The sequence below is a fragment of the Dermacentor albipictus genome, chromosome 2 (genome assembly GCF_038994185.2).
Source record: "Dermacentor albipictus isolate Rhodes 1998 colony chromosome 2, USDA_Dalb.pri_finalv2, whole genome shotgun sequence".
NCBI lineage: Eukaryota > Metazoa > Arthropoda > Arachnida > Ixodida > Ixodidae > Dermacentor > Dermacentor albipictus.
In genome coordinates this window covers 131961124-131983534 of record NC_091822.1, presented here as the reverse complement: position 1 = coordinate 131983534, position 22411 = coordinate 131961124, and the positions used below count along the sequence as shown (strand labels likewise).

The 22411-nt window shown below is 47.1% G+C and overlaps 2 protein-coding genes across 3 annotated transcripts in view; both read left to right on the top strand.

The window, feature by feature from the left end:
- Positions 1-467: 467 nt before the first annotated feature.
- LOC135912570 (glutathione S-transferase-like) lies at positions 468-8917 on the top strand. Of its 2 annotated transcripts, XM_065445062.1 has the most exons (4): positions 468-759; positions 2182-2268; positions 3446-3775; positions 6695-8917. In XM_065445062.1, the coding sequence occupies exons 3-4, from the start codon at positions 3504-3506 to the stop codon at positions 7089-7091; spliced, it is 669 nt and encodes a 222-aa protein (XP_065301134.1). In that variant the 5' UTR covers positions 468-759; positions 2182-2268; positions 3446-3503; the 3' UTR covers positions 7092-8917. The 2 variants fall into 2 exon arrangements, with proteins under 2 accessions (XP_065301134.1, XP_065301133.1); XM_065445061.1 differs by lacking the exon at positions 2182-2268.
- A 12612-nt stretch (positions 8918-21529) lies between these two features.
- The window catches only part of LOC135912569 (glutathione S-transferase Mu 4-like), a 14535-nt gene continuing 13653 nt past the window's right edge, over positions 21530-22411 (top strand). The window contains exon 1 of the mRNA XM_065445060.1: positions 21530-21799. The gene's annotated coding sequence lies outside the window, so the exon portion shown is untranslated. The remainder of the gene's footprint in view (positions 21800-22411) is intronic.

Here is a 22411-nt window from a genome sequence, read left to right as displayed (position 1 = left end):
GGACGGTCATACCACGTTCATTTTGTTGAGATTTATTCTACCGCAATTCGGCACGAAATTGTGCAACTTTGACACATTTATTGACAGTCCGTCATAATTCCTGACACAAGGGGCCTTCAACCTGAAACGCTCGGAGAAGTGAACGTCCGGGCCTCTGTTGCAACGGCGCCGCAACTCTGACGCAATGAAAACAAACATTTAGCGGCTGGGTACTCAACGCCCCGAGTTATGTGTTGCACCGTGCCGCCTTCCGCGGCCTTCCCGTGTCCTAGCGGTGCTCTTCACCCTCTCTATCCCTAGACGGCGTGGAGTGTCTTTAAATATAGCCGAGCGCGCGCCAGCACCGGTGAGGAAAACGAAAAGCAAGAGCGGCCGACTCACAGAGCGAGAAAAAAAAAAAAACATCTTGAAGGGCCAAGGTCGATGACGCGAATAGACGACTTGTGCTGCTGTTTACCTCGCTAACAGCTCCTGCGTGCGGCTCGTGTGGTCCCTGTTAAGAGGGACAAAAGAAAGACGGTTAGTGGGTAATATTTTTTGCCTACGGATGTGGAGAGAAGCTGTAAGAGAGAGAGAGAGAGAGAGAGAGGGGGGGTCGGCGTTTGTGCGCCGAGTTGTGAAGACTCTTCTCGGGGTTCGGCGGTCCGCGACCGACTCGGATGGAAAACTTGCCGTTCAACTGGACGTGCGTGATTGTTGTCCCGGTGTTCGGACTTCGCGTCGTCCTGGATTAGCTAAAGGAGTGCTTCTAGGCTTACGGTAAGTTCTTGCGAGTGCGTGAGGGAGAACGGGCGATCGAAGCTGAACATGCATCCAGTTTTGATGCGCAGTCCCTTCGTGGGTGCAGCAGCTCCAACAGCGCGAAAGTGTTGGAAGGTGTTCTTTTCTATATTCACGAGAAAGGAAGAAATGTAAGGGTGAAGTGCGAAAGAAGAAAGAAAAAGAACTGTGTTCCAGATTGTTTAATCGTTCTGCTTGTAGTTTATTGTATGGACGACGGCTAGTGTCTTAAACACGTAGCCGTAGAAGTGCAGATCATTTTGTTCGAGTTCTGTGGTTATAATTCGCTTATACTGTAGTTTGCCCTCGCTAGCGCTCTTGGGACTTTTGTCTGTTGAGTCCTTCGTTGGAACGGTGCCCTTGTCGAACGGCCCTTGTTGTAGGGTTGCGCGGACGGTGTTATTTTTTTTTTAACCGACCAGCCTACTAATAGCAGAACGATCGCATTGAATCCAATGTGACTCGGATAACGACGGCACCGAATCGAAGAGTTGAATTCTTTGACTTACTTCCGAGTAATATTATAATTGTTTTCATATGAAATGGCAACATCTCCGATAGTATTATATGATAGCGCTCACTGTATTGTATTTCCGATCCGCAGATCCGCGACACAGCGGGAATGTAGCGTCAATTTTGTTTTAAAATCCACTTTTCTGTTGTCCCAGCACCAGTGCGGGTCATTTAAGGGCTATTCGAAAAATAACCTAAACATGTTAATACAGATTTTAGATCTGAGGACGCGACCCAACAGTAGACATCCAACTCGAGAGCGGAAAAGAACCACAGTATGTGAGATTCGCTGTTCGAAAATTTCGAATTCATGCGTGTACGCGTCCACGTTCCTTGCATTCACACGTTGGCATTTCCGCACTACACGTTTGCTGCGTGGTGTAGCCAGCATAAACGAACGAAAAGAAACGGGCGCAAGGCGGGCACGTCAGGCTTCGCAACGCGGAGCTGAACACCTGTAAAAACATGCAGACGTGTAGTTCGCAAGCAGAACACGGTGGAGACGCGTCGCGACCACTACATACGCATTTTTGCTCTTCTCTACAAATTGTCATCGCCACTTGGCGCGTCAGCTTCGTCGTTGCGGTTCGGAGACGCGAGAAGCGCAGCATGTTGCAAGCTCACACCATTGTTGTGTGGCTGTATTGCCTATTGGAGGGGTATTTACAGTACGTTTATAGGTGAACCGTATAACAGTGATGTAATATGCCAAAATCGGAGCGTACGCGCGGAGAAACATGTGCTGTGGCGCTGCCAACCCTGTAGTACGATTAAAACGGCTGCTTAGTGAATGCGCTGCCCTCTCTCTTTGTACGTGAGCGCGCGCGTGTGTGCATGCGTAACACCCATCAACAAAATCCTTTTGATCTACGGCTCTGTACTCTGCAGTGGCTACCAACCGCGCGTACTCAGAGCAACTATACACCTGCTGCTGGTACCCCGTTGCCCCACGTGACTTCGTGAAACGGGGTGATCGTAAGTTTCTCTTTATTAAATGCGTTTTTCACCCGCCCTTGTTATCATCATTCGTGCGTCATGGCGTTTTATGAGCCTAGAAACTCCGTTCGTTTCGTCGCATTATTCTTTCCTGCCTCATGGCGACCGGCAAAGCCAGTCTTCTTGCGAGGCATGCGCGATGCTGAGACCTGACGTTGTCCAAGGACGATGTTGCTTACTGAGGTTCGCGTTTTGTAAAACAGATGAACGCGCAAAGCGTCGTCGTTGTACTGACTGCACGGACTGACGGTTTACCTAGATGACGTCACGTTGCAATACGCGCGCAGGCCTGGAAGATGCTCAATCGAGGTCAGTGAGGTGGTCGCGCTGCATGCGCGAGCATATCTGAAACGTATACGCGATACCAAAGTGCGGCAAGGTGGGCTTGCTGGCAGTTGAAATTCTGGGGCGTTTGATGTTTTTATTTATTTCTGAGGTTTAATGTGCCAAGACCACGATCGGCATACCAAGCCCGCCGTAGTTACACCGAGTTAATTTTGTCCGCCTGAGGTCCTTTAGCGAGCCCTAAAATCCAAGTACGTGAGCGCTTCTTCTCTTCGCCTCCATGGGAATGCGGCCGCCGGGGCCGGGATTTCATCCCGTGCCCTCGGGCTCAGCTTTTGTCTCTGACCGTATATAGCAAAGTTTTGATTGTAGCCAAAGGCTCCGCTGATTGCATAGAGCCTTACACAAAAAAAAGGCAAACGTGAATGCGCCTGGAACAGCTTTAAACATAAGAACTTAGCTTACTAAACAAAGGTTATTCTACAATGAGAGCTGCGAAACTTCGCTTCAGAACCCAGGTATCCGTGTTCCATTTTGTGAAGAGAGTCATAAGCGGCTTCTAAACGCACAAGATACAAAACATAGTTTGTTCCTGAAGTATCACTGGGTGCATGTTTTCTACATATTTCCCTACCAGCAAGTGACGTGATAATTTAGTATAGGTATAAACATTGAACCACTGAATGGGCTCGTTTTTATTTTTTGTAACTATGAAAATCAGAGTTGTCGAAGGTATCTTACTGTTGCTGTATTTTTCACTCGGTGTTGTTGAAGGACTTTGCCGACGGAAGAATGCAGGCTTTGCTCTCGACTTTCTAGTACGGAGAGGGCCGGACATTCTTGCATTGCTCTTTTTTTTTTACTATTCTAGCTGCGGCCGAGGAACTACAAACCAAGGTTCAAGCTCAGCCGCGCGCTCGGGCCCCGGCATGCCTCGCCGTCCGGTCGTGGGCTATTGGAACGTGCGCGGCCTGGGCCAATACATCCGCAACCTGCTTGTGTACAAGGGCGTCGCCTTCGAGGACAAGCTGTACCGGTTCGGCCCGCCGCCGGACTTCGACCGCTCGCACTGGCACGGCGAGAAGTTCTCGCTGGGGCTCCAGTTTCCGAACCTACCCTACTACATCGACGGCGACGTCAGGATCACCCAAAGCTTGGCCATCATGCGCTACCTGGCCAGGAAGCACGACCTGGGCGCCAGGTGAACGCGTGTGAGAGCTTGACGAAGATTTCCTTTCGTGCTCCTTGTACTCAGTTTATTCGGTTGGTATGTCCCACAGTTCTCGAGAGAACAGAGGACGCAAAAGTCACTCTCGTAGCATGCTTTTGTGGCGAGATAACTCTTGGCAGCCGACTTGGGCCCCCGACTCTCGGGGCGCGATCTGCTTTCCAAACCCCGTGTGTTATACCTTTATTAACAGTTGCACTCGAAGAAACTTCGTGTGAACTCGTAGAATTGCTCACTGAAGTGACGGACTTATATGAGTATTTACAAGACCTCATAGTAGGTTACGGTTCCATTTCACAGCCTGAGTCCTCCTGTACCAACGAGAATATGGCGTCTCTCGGTGGTGTAATCTTCCTTCGTGTAATTGTCTTATACTTTGCTATCACTAATACTGCTTCGCCTTACCGGCAAAATTGCAGCCTCTCTCTCTCTCTTATTATTATTATTATTATTTGTTTTTTTTACTGTGAGTCCGAGTATAAGCGCTGCTGCGCATAATTGCTATTGATTCTGTTTTCGAGTGAATCCGGCTTGGTCGCGTTTCGGTTACTGAGTGAATTAGATATATTTTTGACCTCTGCATGCAAGTGGCGATGTTCCCATTCCAAATAAGTGCTGTAAGTTGTTAGCAGATTATGTTTTTCCATTAGTCGTTAGGATTGCTTACTATAGGAAGAGAAGCAATACTGAGACACATATCATTCACGTTCGTTTCACAAGCCTTTGATAAAAGACTCCGCCGAAGGGGTACCTGAAGTCTGCAGGCTTTTCTCAGGGTCAAAAACGCACGCAAAGCAACTTGAAGTGAGGCGAATATAAAGCAACGTATCCATTCTCTAGGCCTAGGCTATCCATACCATTTGATATAATTGTTAGTTGGCTATCTCCTTCTCTTTAACAAATTCGCAGTTTCGCCCGAAAGGCGGCGCATCGATTGCTATAGCAAATTATTATACAAATATACGCGTTAAGCATAGTGGGTTTATCGGCCGTATAAGCTTGTAAAAGTTCGCTTTCTAACTAAATTAACAAGCATAGTGTCACGCGTGCACAATGAAACACGAACACATCACACTCGGGGACCGCAGGCGCTCGCTGTCAAAACGCTCGTTTGAGGAAGTCCGGCAGCAGCAGCGAGCGAAGTGACCTTCGTACTACCTAACGCTTCGACGAAAACTGAGCGGCGAGATCACAGCGCACACGACACCACCAGTCGTCGATGCACCCAGACTCGGTCCCAATCGCAGATCGCTTTGAAGGTATAGAGAGTGTGGGTGTAGGCCAGTTGGTTATTCATGATTTTCAGAAGCCACCGCAAGAAAACACGACACTCGAAGAAAGGGACAACGCGAAGCGGACAAGACGCTTCGTGTTGTCTCTTTCTTCAAGTGTCGTGCTTTCTTTGCGGTAACTTCCCAAAATCGAAAACTCAAGATAGGGCCAGCACGGTCGCGCGCCGCCACGCCATGCGCAGTTGCCGCCGGAGTAGGATGTCTCCCCCCGCCCCCCTGTGACCTGCGCGCGACGGAAGAAGGCGCGCTTCCTCCCCGCTTTGCTCCCTTGCGCGCGCGAGATTAAGCCGCCACCGCCGACTCACCCTCGCACGCTTTCACAGGCAGCATACGGCGCACGGTGAAGGTTTTGACAACCCTTGTACTTTATACGGAACATCACGGTGACGGCAGAAATGCGCGTAGAATGTCCATGTAATTTATATCGCAATAAAAACAAAATGTTGAAGTGAGAAAATTCGGATGAGGTAGCTGCCGCTGGTACTTCTAATGCTTTTGTGCTCCTGTTGTCAGGAATTGCAGAAATAAAGCGATAGTATGAACTAAAAGCCGTGCCCGTCCACGCCAACAATGGTGCAGTAAGGTTTTAGCCACAGTAACATTTCAAGTGAAAAGGTGGAGGCAATTAAATAAACTTAGAATGATGCGGGTGACAGAACTCTGGTAATTATACTTTAGGGGTTGGGGTGGGGGGTAGGCTTCGGCATCACCGGGGCGTGTCTGCCTTCGGGAAACTTCGGAGGGGGCTCGGATCCCAAGCCCCCCTCCTCCCCCCTCCCCCAGAGTCGGCGCCTATGTTTGTGCGGGTGTCGTGTTACTGCCCTTCAAAATAGTGTGTGCAATTAATGCATGAAAGTGTGAAGCGCTGCCATGTTTTATTACATTTTGTCATTCCACTGTACCCGCTCCTGCTCGCAGACTTCTCCAGGAGAATGCTGTGAGCATACTGGGCTAGTACTCTGCGAATAAATAAATAAATAAATAAATAAATAAATAAATAAATAAATAAATAAATAAATAAATAAATAAATAAATAAATACGAGCTATGAGAGACATTGTAAATGAGGGTTCCAGAACAATTTTGTCGACTTAGCATTCTTTAACGCGCATCTAAATCTGGGATCATAAGCGTTTTTCCAGTTTGCCCTCATAGGAATGCGACTGCCGTGGTCGACAAACGAAACCGCGTCATCGTGACTCCTACTTACTTTTCACCCCGCATGGACCACCGGTTCAAAGTTGGCGTGCCAAGCTGCGGGACTAATCTTTGTTTTGATTCTTTTATTCCAAAGACCAGCGCGGACTGGAGCCACCTTGCCGCCTCCGTCGTGTACATTGCACTGCCCGAGGCCTTCATGTATGCTGTATATGACCATCGTCATTAATCAGCCTTCGATACATGTATTCTTGTCTATTACCCATTCTCCTCTGGGACGCCGAACGGTCCTGAGAGTAAATAAATGAAATGAAAGGAAACCATCTTGGCGGGTAACTAACTAAAGAATGAACGAGGTAGTTATATTAGGCAGTATAATGACAGTAATCGCAAATAATCTTGCCTTTGAAATCTGGCCTAAATATATTTTCTGCTTCATATAGGAACGACGAGGAAACCCTGCAGCTGGACTTCCTCGAGCAACAGGCCAGAGACTTGGCTTGGGGATTGGCTATGACAGCTTTCAACCCTACTTTCGATGAGGCCCGGAAGAAGTACGAGGAGAACCTGGTGAACGTGCTCAAGCCGTGGGCCGACCATATGAGGGACTGCACGTGGGCCTTGGGCGACAGGCTCACCTACGTGGACTTTCTGCTCTACGAGGCCCTGGACTGGAACCACGAGTTCAACGCGGACGCGTTTGCCGGCTATCCGGAGCTGCAACAGTACCTGATGAGATTCGAGGAGCTTCCCAACATCAAGGAGTACTTTGCCTCCGAGAACTACAGCAAGTGGCCCATCCTTGGACCCATGGTCAAGTGGGGTCACTTCAAGGAGTGACTACGTGACTTCACGTCCTAGTATTGCCCATTTACCGTGACCTTTTCTGTTTCTTTGCTTCCTTTAATTGACGCTTTGCTGGAACGCCGCCTTGGTTCTGGCGTGCTGTCAATACACGAACAATTGTGTGAACTGTCACACGGGATCTTTTAGAGCGTGTCCTATATGTCTATTTCAGGCCAGTTTGTCAAGCTGCCAAGTACTGCAAAGGCGCATCACTGATGAAGGCCAACTGTGATTATAGTGCAGCAGCCGCGTCGCTTCACCGTTCACGACTTTTCAAGATGGCTGTCGGCGGATTATCTGTAGCGCTTATATATAGCTTTTTTAATTTTTTAAGCTGCAGGAGTGCAATTCCTGGCGGATGACTGAAGTTCCAGTCATCGCCGCATCCACTAAAGCCAGGCTGCTGAGTAACAAGGCAAACGCAATGTCACACGGACAGTGTGCTGACTGCTCGGTTTCCCCTTTACGTGCTCTCGTAGAAGATACCCTCGCCTACACTATATTGAAATGAAGTTCTATCCCAGCGTCCGAGTTTCAGTCCTGCCACTCTTGGATCTTCACTCTGTACTTTATTTACACGGTACGCATGCGCGTAGAACTGTTTTCAGAAGCACAGAAAAAACAGCGAGGAGGTACGTTTCCTCTCTCTTCGCTATACGATACAGCGTGTAGCTGGCCATCAGGCCAGCGCAGCTTGACAGCAATCTGCGGATGTGTAGAGGTCTGGCCACACAAAGGCCTGACATAACCGCGATCAACATGTCGGGACCCATCATCGAGACCCACCCCGCCAGGCCTATTCATCACCGCCTTAGCGGAGCGCCCAGCGTTGTCGACCTCTACGAGAAACGAAGCTGCTAGTCCGGCCGGAGGGTCACGCGCGCCAACCTTTAAATGCCCACATATCACGCTTCAAAAGCTGTCGAAAACGCCCGTTTCCTCTTATATAGTTACATATCTGCACCGTGCCCTCCCCCCTTCCCCGCACGCCGCGGTTGCGTGAAACGCGTGAGATCATGGAGGAAAGAGTGAAGCGAGAGAAAAAAATAGGAAGGCAGTGGCAACAACAGCCAAAGAACGACGAGATGAAAGCAAAAGGAAAAAAAAAAACCACAGAGTGCAACCGAAGCGGCGAAGGTCGCGGCACGTGCGCATCGTTGAGCAGAGGCGGCGTCGGCGGCGGCGCGCGAGACCGGAAAAGCCTTGCACCATTCCGGGGGCACGCATTGTCGTGCTCACTCGCGCACAAAACGACAGGTGTGTGCCGCATCGGCCCGCTCTTTAGGCTGGCCACGTTGGACCGCTTTTGGAGACTACGATGCGTACCGTACTATATTGTCATCGGTTGTTCTGCTCGTAGCGCCACGACAACATACTATATATCATGCTAAGCCGTACTGTACTGTGCTATACGCATAGTGCGCCGCCTATATAGGCAACACTGATGGCCACCTAGCGGGCGCTTTCCAACGCACCCTCGGGAGCAGTAGCAGAGGACAACCCTTTGCACCAAGGATGACTGAAGTTCGTCGCTGCGATTTCTCCGTTGTTCGGGCGCTATAAACTGCTTCTTCTGCGGTTACAGGTTTGAGAAAGTAGCGGGCCTGTATGAGAGCGGGCATGTACACGATGTTACGGGAGTCTGGGACAACCCAGTCAGCATACGTTCCAAGTGCGTCCCTCAGACAAACGCAACGAAGCCTAGTTACGAATTGGAGCTTGCGTTAAGTAGCCGTTTCGTGTTGTTGACTTAAGCAATGTATCGACCGCTAATCTTATTTTCAATTCTACCCTTTCGTCGTCACTGTTTGCGTATCTCATTATTAAGCCGACATATCTCCAACGACTTCAGCACATGCCGGCGCGATGCCGGCACACAATGTAGAACTTGTTACCACGGCATACGCATGACATCGCCGAATAACCACCGTGAAGATCGTCTCGTGAAGTGCAATGTTGAAATTGTCGATGGAAATGTGTACAGTGGTCGACGAGGTCACGGGTGAATAAAAGCGCGAGATAGCGCTGACCCACCGATTCACTTCCGTTGCATATGTCGACGAACTGCCCTTCCCGCTTGAGTTTCTTTGTATTTGAAATTCGCTTAGTAGCTTGCTTGGAAATGTACAAAGGTAAGTTTGCCAGATGTTGGGTATTTGTTTTTTCTAATGTCACCAAAGAGAGAAGAGACACGATATATCTAAAGGCGGCGCAGCGGCTTTAGATATATCGGTAGATATATCTAAAGATATCGGTAGGTAGATGGGCGCTGGCGACCAATGCGGGTTCAGTCATTCGCCGCAACAGATATTAACAAAGAAATAAAATGAATACAAGAATGCACACGAGAAAGGCACTCAGCTGTAAAGTAAGCAAAGCACCCGATCTGCGTGGTAAGTCTGCTCAGACAGCAGCAAGCTTTAATGAGTTCACGAACATGACGCGAATGTTGCGGTGAAAATCTAACAGCAATACCATATGCAGCCGCTAACACCAATCCTCGCCCTGAGCTGCCTCTTTTTTAAACATTTTCCGTGGAAAGAAACAAGCTGTTAAAATAGTCCTTGCCTGTAATCATTCCGTTAACACACAGCGTTTAGTGACCCCGCTGCAAATGAGCCGAGGCGCGAACCTCGTACTTAAAAATGAAAATCAACAATCGTTCTGCGTGAAGCAACTAGCAACAGTTCAACATTCGCGAAGCCACGCACAAAATAGATCCAGAAACACGAACTGCGTGACAGCTGGCGCGACGATTTAACTGGGCGTATAAAACAATCAAAATAAGTGCTTGCAAGCCGCAGTAGCTTTAGTATATATATATATAAATATATATATATATATATATATATATATATATATATATATATATATATATATATATATATATATATATATATATATATATATATATATATATATATATATATATATATATATATATGCGACAGAAAGAAAGCGTGGGAACAGAATGTTTCCCGCCGTACGGTGGCGATCCATTGCTACTGTCACTCCGGTGCATGATGCTTCGAGGAGAATAAGTAACGCCGCGTCGCCCATCGCTATTATTTAGATGCTTCAATCTAGTAACGTTGGTGTCGCCAGCGGGTTTTCGTAGGTATCTGAGCGCTCCACCACACCACAGTTGTTCTTCGACATGCCTTGAAGCTTCGGCCACCGCGCACAAGCGACAGATGTTCCGTATTTCACTCCGAAAACGCTAATCAAACAAAGACGCACGAGCAGCGACGCAGTACGGCGGACGGCTCGCTCCTTCCCGAGCGCGCTTTACGAGGCCACCACCAGTGGCGCGTCCATCGGCGCGCTCTACGCGTATACCAGAACATGTAACCTGCTATTATAATGTGTTATACTACATGCACTATACTGTACTTACCAGGCACGTACCCAGGGGGGGGCCCGGGGGGGCCCCTCCCCACCCACGCCACCACTCCTCACACATTCCTAAAGCGCCGCCAGGTCAATGTTGAGACTTCGCAGCTGATCATCGGTCAGCATTATGCTGCCTTTTTCACTCCTTTTAGATGGCGGTAGTTATCGCCATCTCTTGTAATGTGAAGGACAGTTTTCTCGTAGATTCCGCACCCGCGTGATTAACGCGAGATGCGTTCAGTTGTCACCATCTATTCAACCGCCACGCACATAGCTGTTGCTTTTGTTAGTTCAGCCTTCTTTGTTTAGGCTGATCCTGGGACCAGGAGAGGGATGCGGCTGTTACTCAGCTGGCCTGCACTCTCATGGAACGAGTTGCGGCTGGAGAAAACGCCAATTTCGTTTAACGTATCCGTTTGCTTCATTATTTCCTTGAGTTACGGCTCGCCGCGACGCTGGCAGATGTCCGGAACCATACAGACGTGATATGGGTTAGATAAGCTGGGAAATAAAATAATGTGAAAGAGCGTCCATCATGGAACCCTGCAATAACCCTTAAACCCATAAGCAAGATGACTGTCGCCCGTTACCTCGTCTGTTTTTCCCTAACTGTATAGCACTCTTCCTGCAAAATTGGCAACTGGAAACAAAAATCGCAAGGAGTTGAGAAATTAAGCGATCTACTAAGGGAGAGAGCCAAGGCAACAACCAAACTGCAAGCAAAAGCGAATAATAAAAAAGTTAACCGATGTTTATGAGAATGTTTATGGATCAACATCTTTTTATTTAAAAAGGAAGTAGAGAAAAAACGCCGCCGGTAGTGGAGAGCAATTGTTTTGAATGACGCTTCTATACAGTTATCGGTCGAACCGCCTCACGTAGCCACTTCTCTGCTGTGCTTATGTGGGTGTTTTTCTAACCTTTCGCGGTGAGCGCAGTACGTCTAGAATCGCAGAGTCCTGAGCTCTACGCGGTTGTATGGGACTGGCGGCCACACAGCGTTACGCAATTCGCGGAACTGTCAAAACTGATCAACAAGGCGAAAATAACTGATATTCGAAACTATAACATGACAAAGACTGAAGAAGCCGTAAAAAATGAATGCAGCCTGAAATCAGTAAAAAAGAAACTTGGCATAGGACAAACCATGATGTATGCACTAAAAAATAAGAAGGATAATATCATCAGCAATCTCGAAGATACAGCAAAAGCAGCGGAAAAATTCTAAGCTGACCCGTATACAGTACCCAGAGGAGTCACGATAGTTCACATAGAAACAGTAATGAACAGGATACAGAAACTCTCCTATAACTAGCGATGAGGTCAGAAGGGCCCTGCAAGACATGAAACGATGAAGAGCGGGAGGATAACGTGGGATAACAGTCGATTTTATCAAAGATGGAGGAGACATAATGCTTGGAAAACTGGCGGCTCTTTATACGAAGTGTCTATCGACTGCAAGGGTCCCAGAAAACTGGAAGAATGCAGACATTATACTAGTTCACAAAAAAAGGAGACGTTATAGAATTGAACAATTATGAGACCAATAACTTGCTCCCAGTATAATGTAAAATATTTATAATCTCCAATAGAATAAAATTGACACTGGATTTTGTCAACCAAGGGAACAGACTGGCTTCAGGAAGAGATACTTTACAATGGATCACATCCATGTCATCAATCAGGTTATCGCGAAATCTGCAGAGTACAATAAGCCTCTCTATGTGGCTTATATAGATTACGAAAATGCATTTGATTCAGCAGAGATACCAGCAATCGTAGAGGCACTACGTAATCAAGGAGTACAGAACGCTTACGTGAAAAGCTTGGAAAATATTGCTACATGCGTGAGGTATTTGTTTGTTTGAACGAGGCACGTGGGCGCCATCATTCCAGATAAGAGGAGGAAGAACGAACTGGGCTCGCGCTGTGAATCTAACCGGTCAGCGCATCAACCGTTGTAAATATAATCTGTAAATAGTTTCTCGTCTTACTGACTCGTCTTTCGCGTTAGAATATCGATCTACAGCTACCTTAATTCTACACAAGAAAAGCAGGGAGATACCTATAGAGAAAGGGGTCAGACAGGGAGACACAATTTCTCCAAAGCTATTTTCTACGTGCTTAGAAGAATTCAAGCTATTAAACTGGGAAGGCTTAGGAGTAAAGATCGACGGCAAATATCTCAGCAACCTTTGGTTTGCCGATGACATTGTTCTATTCAACAACAATGCAGACGAGTTACAACAAATGATTGGAGACCTTAACAGAGAGAGTGTAAGAGTGGGGTTGAATATTATTATGCAGAAGATGAAGATAATGATAATTAGCCGGGCAAAGGAACAAGAGATCAGGATGGCCAGTCGGCCACTAGAGACTTTTAAGGAGTACGTTTACCTAGGTCAATTATCAGAGGGAACCCTGATCACGAGAAGGAAATTCACAGAAGAATAAAAATAGGTTGGATCGCATACGGCAGACATTGTCAGCTCCTGACCTGAAGCTTACCATTATTATTGAAAAGTAAGGTGCGCAATCAGTGCATTTTGCCAGTGCAATATGTCCAGTGCCAATGCATTTGCCAGTGCATTTCCCAGTGCATTTTGCCAGTGCATATGGGGCAGAGACTTGAGAACAAGTTAAGGACCAAGCAAAGAGCGATAGAACGAAGATTGCTAGGCATAACGTTAAGAGAGAAAGAGAGTGGTTTGGATCAGAGAGCGAACGGGTATAGACGATATTCTAATTGACATCAAGAGGAAAAAATGTAGCTGGGCAGGTCATGTATAGCGCCGGTTAGATAACCGTTGGACCCAGTGGCGTAGCCAGAAATTTCGTTCGGGGGGGGCTCACTTTGCAGCTCGGCCTCCCCATTATAATTCAGTCGAGGGATCTATATATATATATATATATATATATATATATATATATTCGTACATATGCAACGACCAGGGGAAAATCTCAATGACGCTGTCCTTTGTTAGAATGTATTGAGCAGGGGCAGCCGTCACCGGTTGTGTATTGCGAGTAATTGCTCGGAAATTATAGTCGCAACAGAGAGCACATATAAAAATCAGGAGTTCTGCAAAACATACGAGGGCGAGTCAAATGAAAGTGAGCCAATGCGAATATATGAGAAACGGGGTACTTTATTTAAAAGTAGTCACCATGAGTATTTAGACACTTGTCCTACTAACGAGTTGCGTGATTCCCGTCTCATAAAACTCCTTGGGTTGCTTCCTCAAAAATCTGTAAATGACTACACGTCATCTTCCGACATGAATCTGGTTCCCTTGAGCAGTTTTTTTTTCAAATTTTACCAAATGTAGAAGACGCAAGGCAGCAGGTCTGGGCTGCATGAGGGATGTTGAAGCGTTTCCCACTTGAACTTTGCCAGTTTTGTATTAACCACATCAGCGACGTGGGAACGGGCAGTGTCGTGAAGCAAGATATTCCCAATGCTCAATTTTCCACGTCGTTTGTTCTTGATTGCGACACGCAGCCGATACGACCTTTCATAACATCTGAAACGATTTAGAGTTTCTCCAGGTTTAGAAAATTCGATCAATAACGGCCCCTAACGATCTAAAAAGAAGTCAACATGACGGCCCATGTTTTCCTTGGGAATGGTGAATTCAAATGTTTCCACTGTAAGCTTTGCCGTAGTGTTTCAGGCTAGTATTAGCGGCACCACGAGTCATCCCCGGTCACAATTGCAGACAAAAAGTCGTCACCCTCATCTGGGGTTCTTTGACGTGCACCTAAATCTAAGTACACCGGTGTTTTCGCATTTCGCCTCCATCGAAATGCAGCCGCCATGACCGGGATTCGATTCCGCGAACTCGTGCTCAGCAGCCTAACACCATAGCCACTGAGCAACCACGGCATTTTCAATTGTGTTGGGGGTGATTGCATGGTGGCTTTGGCCCGGCCATGGATCTTCTTTCTAACTTTCATGTCCTTCTTTGAACAGCTGGCTACAACGCTTCGCAGTGGCCAATGAAACAGAATGTTCAACGTACACGGCAGCCATACGGCGAATAATTTCTTTTTGGGAAACATCTTCATTTGTCAAAAAGCTCACTACATGAAGCTGTCCAACTTTAGGAGTGTCCATTATGCCACGCAACCATGTTCAACCCAGTGTATGAGAGCATTAAAGAACATTTAACCTCACCTCTGCATGTCACTTGTAAATGAGATGCGTATGTGCTACGCGCATGCCTCGAAAATAATGAACCGAACCATTATTGCGCGGGTTGAAGATACAGCTTGATACAGGGCAAAAAAATTGTCACTGGAAACAATGTTCACTGCGCATATACACAAAACCTCGCAACAAGATATTTAAATATACGTATAAGTCTCCAATAAATCTACGTACCTAAGAAAAAGTCACTATATATAATGCATCAAACAAGGCAGATAAACAGGTTGCGCAACCACAGATTCACAGATCACCCCCCCCCCCCCCCCTCCCTCCACTCCCAATATGTATCGCGTGCGACGGAAGGCGGCGCGCTTCCTCCCCGCTTTTCTCTCTTGCGCGCACAAGACTCATCGTCGGCTCACCCCCTCCCCCTTCCCCCCACGCTTTCAGTCGCACATAGAGCATGCGGCACGTGGTCAAGATGTTATCGCCCTTGGCCTTTATTTATACGTAACATGCGGGCAACAGCAGGAATGCGCCTCGAGTCTTCATATAGCTGCTATCGCAATAATATAATAGTATCCGGCAACTGAAGCGTCCCGTGGCCCATTACTCTCCGCAAAAGAAGTCACAAAATCGAACTTTCACCATGCGACAATTCGCTGCGCCGCAACAATGTCTTCCTTTTTTTCTTTTGTGGGGCAGGGGGCGGCGAAATAGAATAACGCAAAGGAACGCTTGTCGGCTACAATCGAATGCCTACTTTGGGCACCTAGTGTGGCTACCGAAGCAATATCGAAGAAAACATGTGACGCTTGGTCCACAGAAAACCATACGCATAATGCTCGGTATCCTATACCGGCGAGACAAAATTTTCCGGAGAGGTTGCGCTCAAGCGAACTCGTTGCAATCCGCCGAGTCCCCGCAGTGCTGGCGGCGAGCGACTATGCATTGTTTCTTTTTCTCGTCTGCTAGCCAGAAAGCGTCCAAAACTCTTCCAGGCGAAAATGCATTCGGTCAGAGAAAAGTAACGCGCATCCAAGTGCGTAGCGCGGTTGTCGATGCAGCACGAGAAAAACGCATGCGCTCTGGCTGGATCGGCAGCCCGCGGGTTACGAGAACAAAAGAAAAAAAGAAGAGAAAGGGGCTCAATGTATCCTCGCGAATAAAAGTCAAGGTAGAAAAATAAATAAGAACTTAGTTACAATGGTGGATTTAGTGTCTTGACAAGGATGCTTTGGCGCAGGTGGAAAAAAAACGTTCATTTCTTTTCTGTGACCTGACGGCACAAATGAACCACCACAACGCTTTGTCTCATCGGACCTCGCTGCGTGCTTTGTCAACTTGTGTGATAGTATGTTGATTTGGCTTGTCTCGTTGTATGGCCCGATGTACGACTTTAGAAAAGTCGATGCACCTTTGGCGTCAAATGTTCACAACAGCATTAAACCCACAAAGTTCCGTAATTGAAAATCTAAAGCACGACTTCGGAAATGTCAATGCACCTTTCGCATCAAAATGTTATGAAACTTTATACCCACAAAGTTTCAGAATTGAAATCCAAGCGCTCCGTAGATTCCGCGGCCTCCGCGAGATGCCGAGACGAGCCCGCTCGCCATCAAAACGCCCTTGAAGTTTTGTGCTCGGTGGGGCTCCTTGCGTTACGATATATGACTCCCGATGCATGGGCGTTGCCGCGAAATCCAGCCAGATTTCGCAATGTTCGCGCTTAAATGTTTTTTCGAGCGTGAATTAAGGGCATTGTAGACAAAATTGAGCATGCTTTCCGGCGCCGGGAGTTGTTTTGGTTGGCGGCGCAGGACAGCACGAAAAAATTTCGGGGGGGGCTGAAGCCCCATAAGCCCCCCCCCTGGCTACGCCCCTGGTTGGACCATAAGGGTTACAAAATGGGTACCAAGAGAAGGGAAACGCAATCGAGGACGACAAAACACTAGGTGGAGCGATGAAATTAGGAAATTCGCGGGCGCTAGATGGAATCGGTTGGCGCAGGACAGGGGTAATTGGAGATCGCAGGGAGAGGCCTTCGTCCTGGAGTGGACATATAACAGGGTGGTGATGATGATGATGATGATGATGATGATGATGATGATGATGATGATGATGGAGGTGGTGGGCCCCCCCCCCGAAAAAAAATCCTGGGTACGTGCCTGGTACTTACTATACCATACACTTTCTTATACTGTATTAGCTATATACCATATTATATTATAATTCCACACCATACGTGTCCATACTATTCTATACCTCAGTCGGTGACAGTCATAATAACGCATTGGTAAATGCACTGCTGTTCAACTCAAGTATGACTTGTGTACATGCGCCACTCGTTCAAATGACGTATAACAACGGAGGCGTGGTTCTTCCAGCGCACTCTAAAAAGTGCCAGGGAAAACGAGAGTAACTGCGCAGTTATTCCTCAGAATGGCGCTTTTGTCCCACGAGGTACCAACTGCAGGGGTACGGAGGGTAAATTTCGGAGGGTAAGTGTTTAGTCCCCGGTTGGAAAGAGAGCGAAGGGGGGATGAACGGAAACAGTTAGTTTTGATCCACACCGCTGTTTTCGCCCGTGTCGTGGAATGAAACTGCGAAATGGCATTGTTCAGTGTTGTCGCTATCGTTGTTGCCTGAAAGTATAGCTTATAGGACTTGCGCAGCAAGTTATTTTTTTTTTTTTCACGGCAAACGTATTTGCGCTTCGAAGATTTCTTATAAATCAAGCACAGAGGCGTCTGCATAACATAATTTGCGTACTGAAACACCTGTTATGGTATCACGTAATGCTTTTGATTATTTTCCCTTGTTATAACTGCTCCTTTCATTTCCTCTTTACTATTCTAACGCTCATGGGAGTCAAGCATGCACCTCTTTCTACCTTGTTTTTGAGCGTCTTCACTTCCTCAATGCAATGGTGGTGTACATGCTATCTGGACATATTACACAGTGCATGTGCAATAAACGCTAAGTTTATCCAAGCAAAGAACTAAAAAGAACATTAATGAAAGGATATGAGAAGAGTTAGAATTGAAACAATACGATAGTAAGATTGATTAAGGAAGAAACAAAGCAGCACGATGAGAAGGAATAAGAGAAAGAATTGTATAGTGAGTAAAGAAAAGCAAAACAAAAGGCAAACAATACATACTTCGCTAAAACATTGCTAAAAGAAGCTTTGAACTCCATGCCAAAGTTCCACCACACAAGGTGTTCGCAGACAATGACAGCGTCGCAGCTGTTATGCGATACCAATGCGCGATGCTCATATACTAAGCGCCTAAAGCGGCAAGCACATACAGCAAATTTACGAGGTATTTTCGACGTGACGTTGCCTACAGTGCTTCCAGTTACTTGTGTGCTTCAGTGCATGAAACGACGTTTTGTTAACAAAGTAACTGGAACGCCAATGCATTTCTTCGCAAAGTTTGGGAATTGATATCTTGAAACTGGTGTCATCTTGAAAATCCATTTCAAGTGGATCCGCCTTGCAAACTCCAAGGCTATAATTTGTAAGTTGCAATATGGGCCATAATATATTTTGTTAAAAACATCATTAGTAAATTATTATTAATTAGCCGATTCTGAATCTCAATATTTTGTGCAAGTATGGTCCGCCGCTTCGAGTAGACCAGCTTATGAAATAGAATTGTGATATCTGCCACAGGCAACGTTTAAAGATTTTGGATAGTGTTCGGTGAAACATTCTGTATTTACAAGAAGAGTTCTTATACGTTGTAGACTGTTCGCAGGAGCTCATGGAAACCAAGCGAAGGAAATTAGCGAAGACGGCTGGCCGGTGGCATAAAGCACTTACGAACGAAAAACTTTGTGAATTCAGCCCCACTTTTTTTTTCTAGCGCGCGACTAATAACCGCATTCCCATAAGTGCCATAACGTATAGGCAATGTCGCACAAACACCCTATTCTCTGTGTATGTAGGAGGCGCTGCGGATCCTGCCATCAACTCGCTCTTCACTCGCCCATGCACTCTGCACGCTACAGCGAGACGCTTGTGTAGGTCTTGCGGCTATACGCATGTGCGTAATCTTATTTATTATTTTATTTTTGTATTGTGTTTATTGCTATAACGCTCGAATGTCGCCACGTCTTCGTAAAGGATTTGTGACCTAACAACCACAGGTGCCTCAATTGGAGCGTTCCAGCACTCCTTCTTTATTTTGCGTTTTCTCGTTTGTTGCTTGCTTACATTATAATAGCGGTGCTTTTTCATCTTATATTGAAGTTGAATCAACCAGCCCGCACCGATAGGTTGTTCCAACATACGCAATATATCCACTGTTCAAAATCATTGTTTTTTTAAAGTCGCATGCGTTCTTTAATTCTCCCGAAAAGCCCCGCGTGCGTGCATGCGGTCACGTGCGGAAGAGATCCAAAGCGCACGAACGACAAACTTTCTTAGAGCATGCACTCTCTGGATATAAAGTGAGAATTCCTGTTTTTTTTCTTTCATTTTCTGTCACCCCAACTGCATGAGTTCAGCTTCATTCGCATTATATTTTGTTGACCTTGCATCTACGTGTGCCTTAAGTGCTCACAAAGACCACCATGGTAGCCACCCAAGCGGGGACCGTTTCTATACCGGCGCTGCGACCTCGGCGGGCCCTAAGCCACGCATTTATGGCACCACGAGGCAACTTCTCGGTTCGGAACAAGGAGCCACACAATGCACGAGGACGCAAGCAAGGTCACCGGGGCTTCGAGAACCCTTGTGGTCGAAATTCGACCCACGAGTTACGACCCAGGAGAAGACACTCATCGACTGGCGCGTGGCCAGCGCTGGCAAAAGCGGGATCAACTCCTCTCCGACTTGTCCATATTGAGGAGGAAACAGAACAACGAGTCTTTTTCAGAAGAATGGTAAGCTCAAGGACAAGCTGGCACGGCGCTGCATCGTGGCGGAGTATCGTGTATTCATTCTCTCGGTCTGTGTCGTCTGTACGCTGAATCTCTTGATCTCCCCTATAACTCTATGCAACCCACGCGCGCGCGCACACACACACACACACAAACACACACACACACACACACACACACACACACACACACACACACACACACACACACACACACACACACACACACACACACACACACACACACGACACCATTTTTACAGCGAAGCTGTATATGGCTAGGGTGCCGTTCATTTTTTCGTCTGTGAACAAAAACTATCATCTTCAATGGCCCATACCCCCGTGCACAATGGCTCATACCCCCGTAAGCAAGCAAAAAATGAAATGATTCATAGTCCCGTTAAGTTCATGGCTGCTCACTTTGCGTGAATTAGCTGCGCTGACACTACCCTTGTTGTCGTTGTCGGTGATTTCAATGTGGATGTGTCGGTAGCGAAAAGGGAGCGGTTGACGCGTTCCGCAGGCATATCCCTTGCGATGCCACTCCGATCCGGCCCAACTAACCACCCAGCAGCGTACGTGCATTGATTTGACATTACCAAAGAATGTGGTTGCAGTTGCGAGTGAAATAATGACTACCGATCAAGACAATAAATGAGTGCGCGTACCGTTCGTCACGATGACCACCCATCAAGACAATAGATTGGTTCGTACCTTTGTTCAAAATTATGTGTCACCTCCGCGTCGCGTGCTAAACAGCTTCGTTGGTCAACCACCTTCACAGAGTGGAATGGCTCGTGATTTTTTACCCACACAATCCAATGTCTACTTCGGCAAGACGAACGGCGCAGCTGTCAAGGCTCGTGTTTTGTTCTGTAAATGCTGATTTAGTTGTATATGGCCGCGAAAAACACTCCGCTGAGATGTTTATCACAGCCGAGATACAGACTTGAGACTTTATATACCCGCACACAAGTCATTATTTTACCGAATTACCACGATATATACTGGCCGTGTTATTTGAACTGTTTGGGGCCGCTGTAAGTTGGATAGTTAAGTCGGACGCTTCGCAAGTCAACGAATCGCTGATCGCTCCTAAAGCCAGCTATAAATCGAGAATGGTCTCTAAGCATGTGTGTGATCTCCCCAAAACAGTTTTGTTAGTGCTACCTATAGCAAAACTTCTCGCGCGAGTCGGTGCTTTCAATATTGGAAAGTTAGCCAAATGATATACGCACACTAAACGGCCAGTCTAGTGATGGACTGGGCGTTTGACTGTCTGCTGCACGTGTGCACCTCCTTGCGCACATTCGGAAGTCTTGGCGCGATATAGCGACACCCGTGGCCTATACGCACTCTATTCCTCATGGTTAACAAATCCCAAACACACAGGACAAACAAGAAAAAAAAAGCCACAGCATGAACGCCGGTTAGCTGGTTTAGAGCTGGCTATAGCCACGATACATGTTTTACCTTTATTTTATTTTATTTTATTGCTTTCTTTCCCCGTATTAAGGCACCAGCGCACGGAAGACGAGGATACAAGAACGTGAACAACAGACGCCTCGAGTGCTGATCTGACTACTGAGTTTTATGACCGAAGAGCCCGCATTTATAGGTACAAGTAATCGGTTTCGTGAGCAATGCGAAACTGATTGAATGAAATGAATTTACACCCCGTTCCTCCTTCCCGAAGGGTAGAGCAGTCGACTGGTTTAATTTGCCTGCCCTTCCTTGTTCTTCGTCTCTCTCTCTCTCTCTCTCTCTCTCTCAAATTTCACATTCCCTCGTTAACTACGCACTATATACCCGTGCGTTCCGAGCTCGTGCCCGTGCCCGCAACACGTAGGCAAACGCGGTATAACTCGTGTACGCGCCTCGTCACAGCTGTCTACCCTTCCCCTCCGCCCCCATTACGTCTCTTGCTCTCTCCGGACCAGCTCGACTCAATAGAGCGATCCTCTTCGTTCGCATTGTACGGACGCGCATCCGGCCGCAGCAGCTTCCATTCCTCGTGGTCGCCGCAGTTGGCGTCGTTGACGACGCCATCACAGACCCCTCCCCCCATTCTCCTCCCCACACGACTCGATCCCTCGTCGACTGGTGAATCACGCAGCCGAGACAGCGTAGTCTACCGCGCAGACAAGACAGCGCCCCGGACGAGGAAGACAGGATCGGTGCGGACGATCCACAGACACACCTTGCAGGCCGACGTGATTTGCACTCGGACCCAAAGCTACGAGGAGCAAGTCTTCTAAACTCGTGCTGTAGTAAGTACTCATCGGGTCTCTTGTACTAACCAGTCTGGCGAAGTAAACGAGAAAAAGAAATTATGGAAGGCCAAATGAAAGAAAGTTGAACGCCCGTCTTCTAAATTTCATTTATTCATTGCGCTTATTTCCGCGAGCGTGCTGGCCGTATATGGATGGATGATTGATAGATGCATCGAGGGCCGAAACAGCTCGTCACATTAGCCGCTGTAACTGGGCCTCTTGGGTCTAACGAACGATTGAGAACAACGAGAAACTACGAACGTAGAGTAACGAGCCAGACCCCGCCCGCTGAGTTAAGAACAAGAATAAAAATTAGACGTATGATGTTCAACAACTATGCGCAACCAGCACGCCCAACAAGTTGCCTATACGGAGAATGAAAAAATAATAACGCATATTGTTGAAAATTACCGACCATGATTGTTATCGTTTTCGTATATATTCGTTTACACTCTTGTCATTTCAATACCACCCGGTTCTTTGAATACCTCCCACAGTGGATTAGTGCTATAGTTGAAGGGATCATCATCAAGAACATTTATACTAGCTCTACATACGTGACGCAGCGATGCCAGCGCTAGCACGTTTATCTGGCCTTGCCACTGTGCG

What these genes read in the sequence shown, in the direction of transcription:
- LOC135912570 (XM_065445061.1), top strand. Translation starts at nt 548, where the DNA reads ATGTGGAGAGAAGCTGTAAGAGAGAGAGAGAGAGAGAGAGAGGGGGGG. An exon ending in GGAGTGCTTCTAGGCTTACG is followed by an intron (nt 760 to 3,445) that starts GTAAGTTCTTGC and finishes TTACTATTCTAG; the next exon opens with CTGCGGCCGAGGAACTACAA. An exon ending in AAGCACGACCTGGGCGCCAG is followed by an intron (nt 3,776 to 6,694) that starts GTGAACGCGTGT and finishes TGCTTCATATAG; the next exon opens with GAACGACGAGGAAACCCTGC.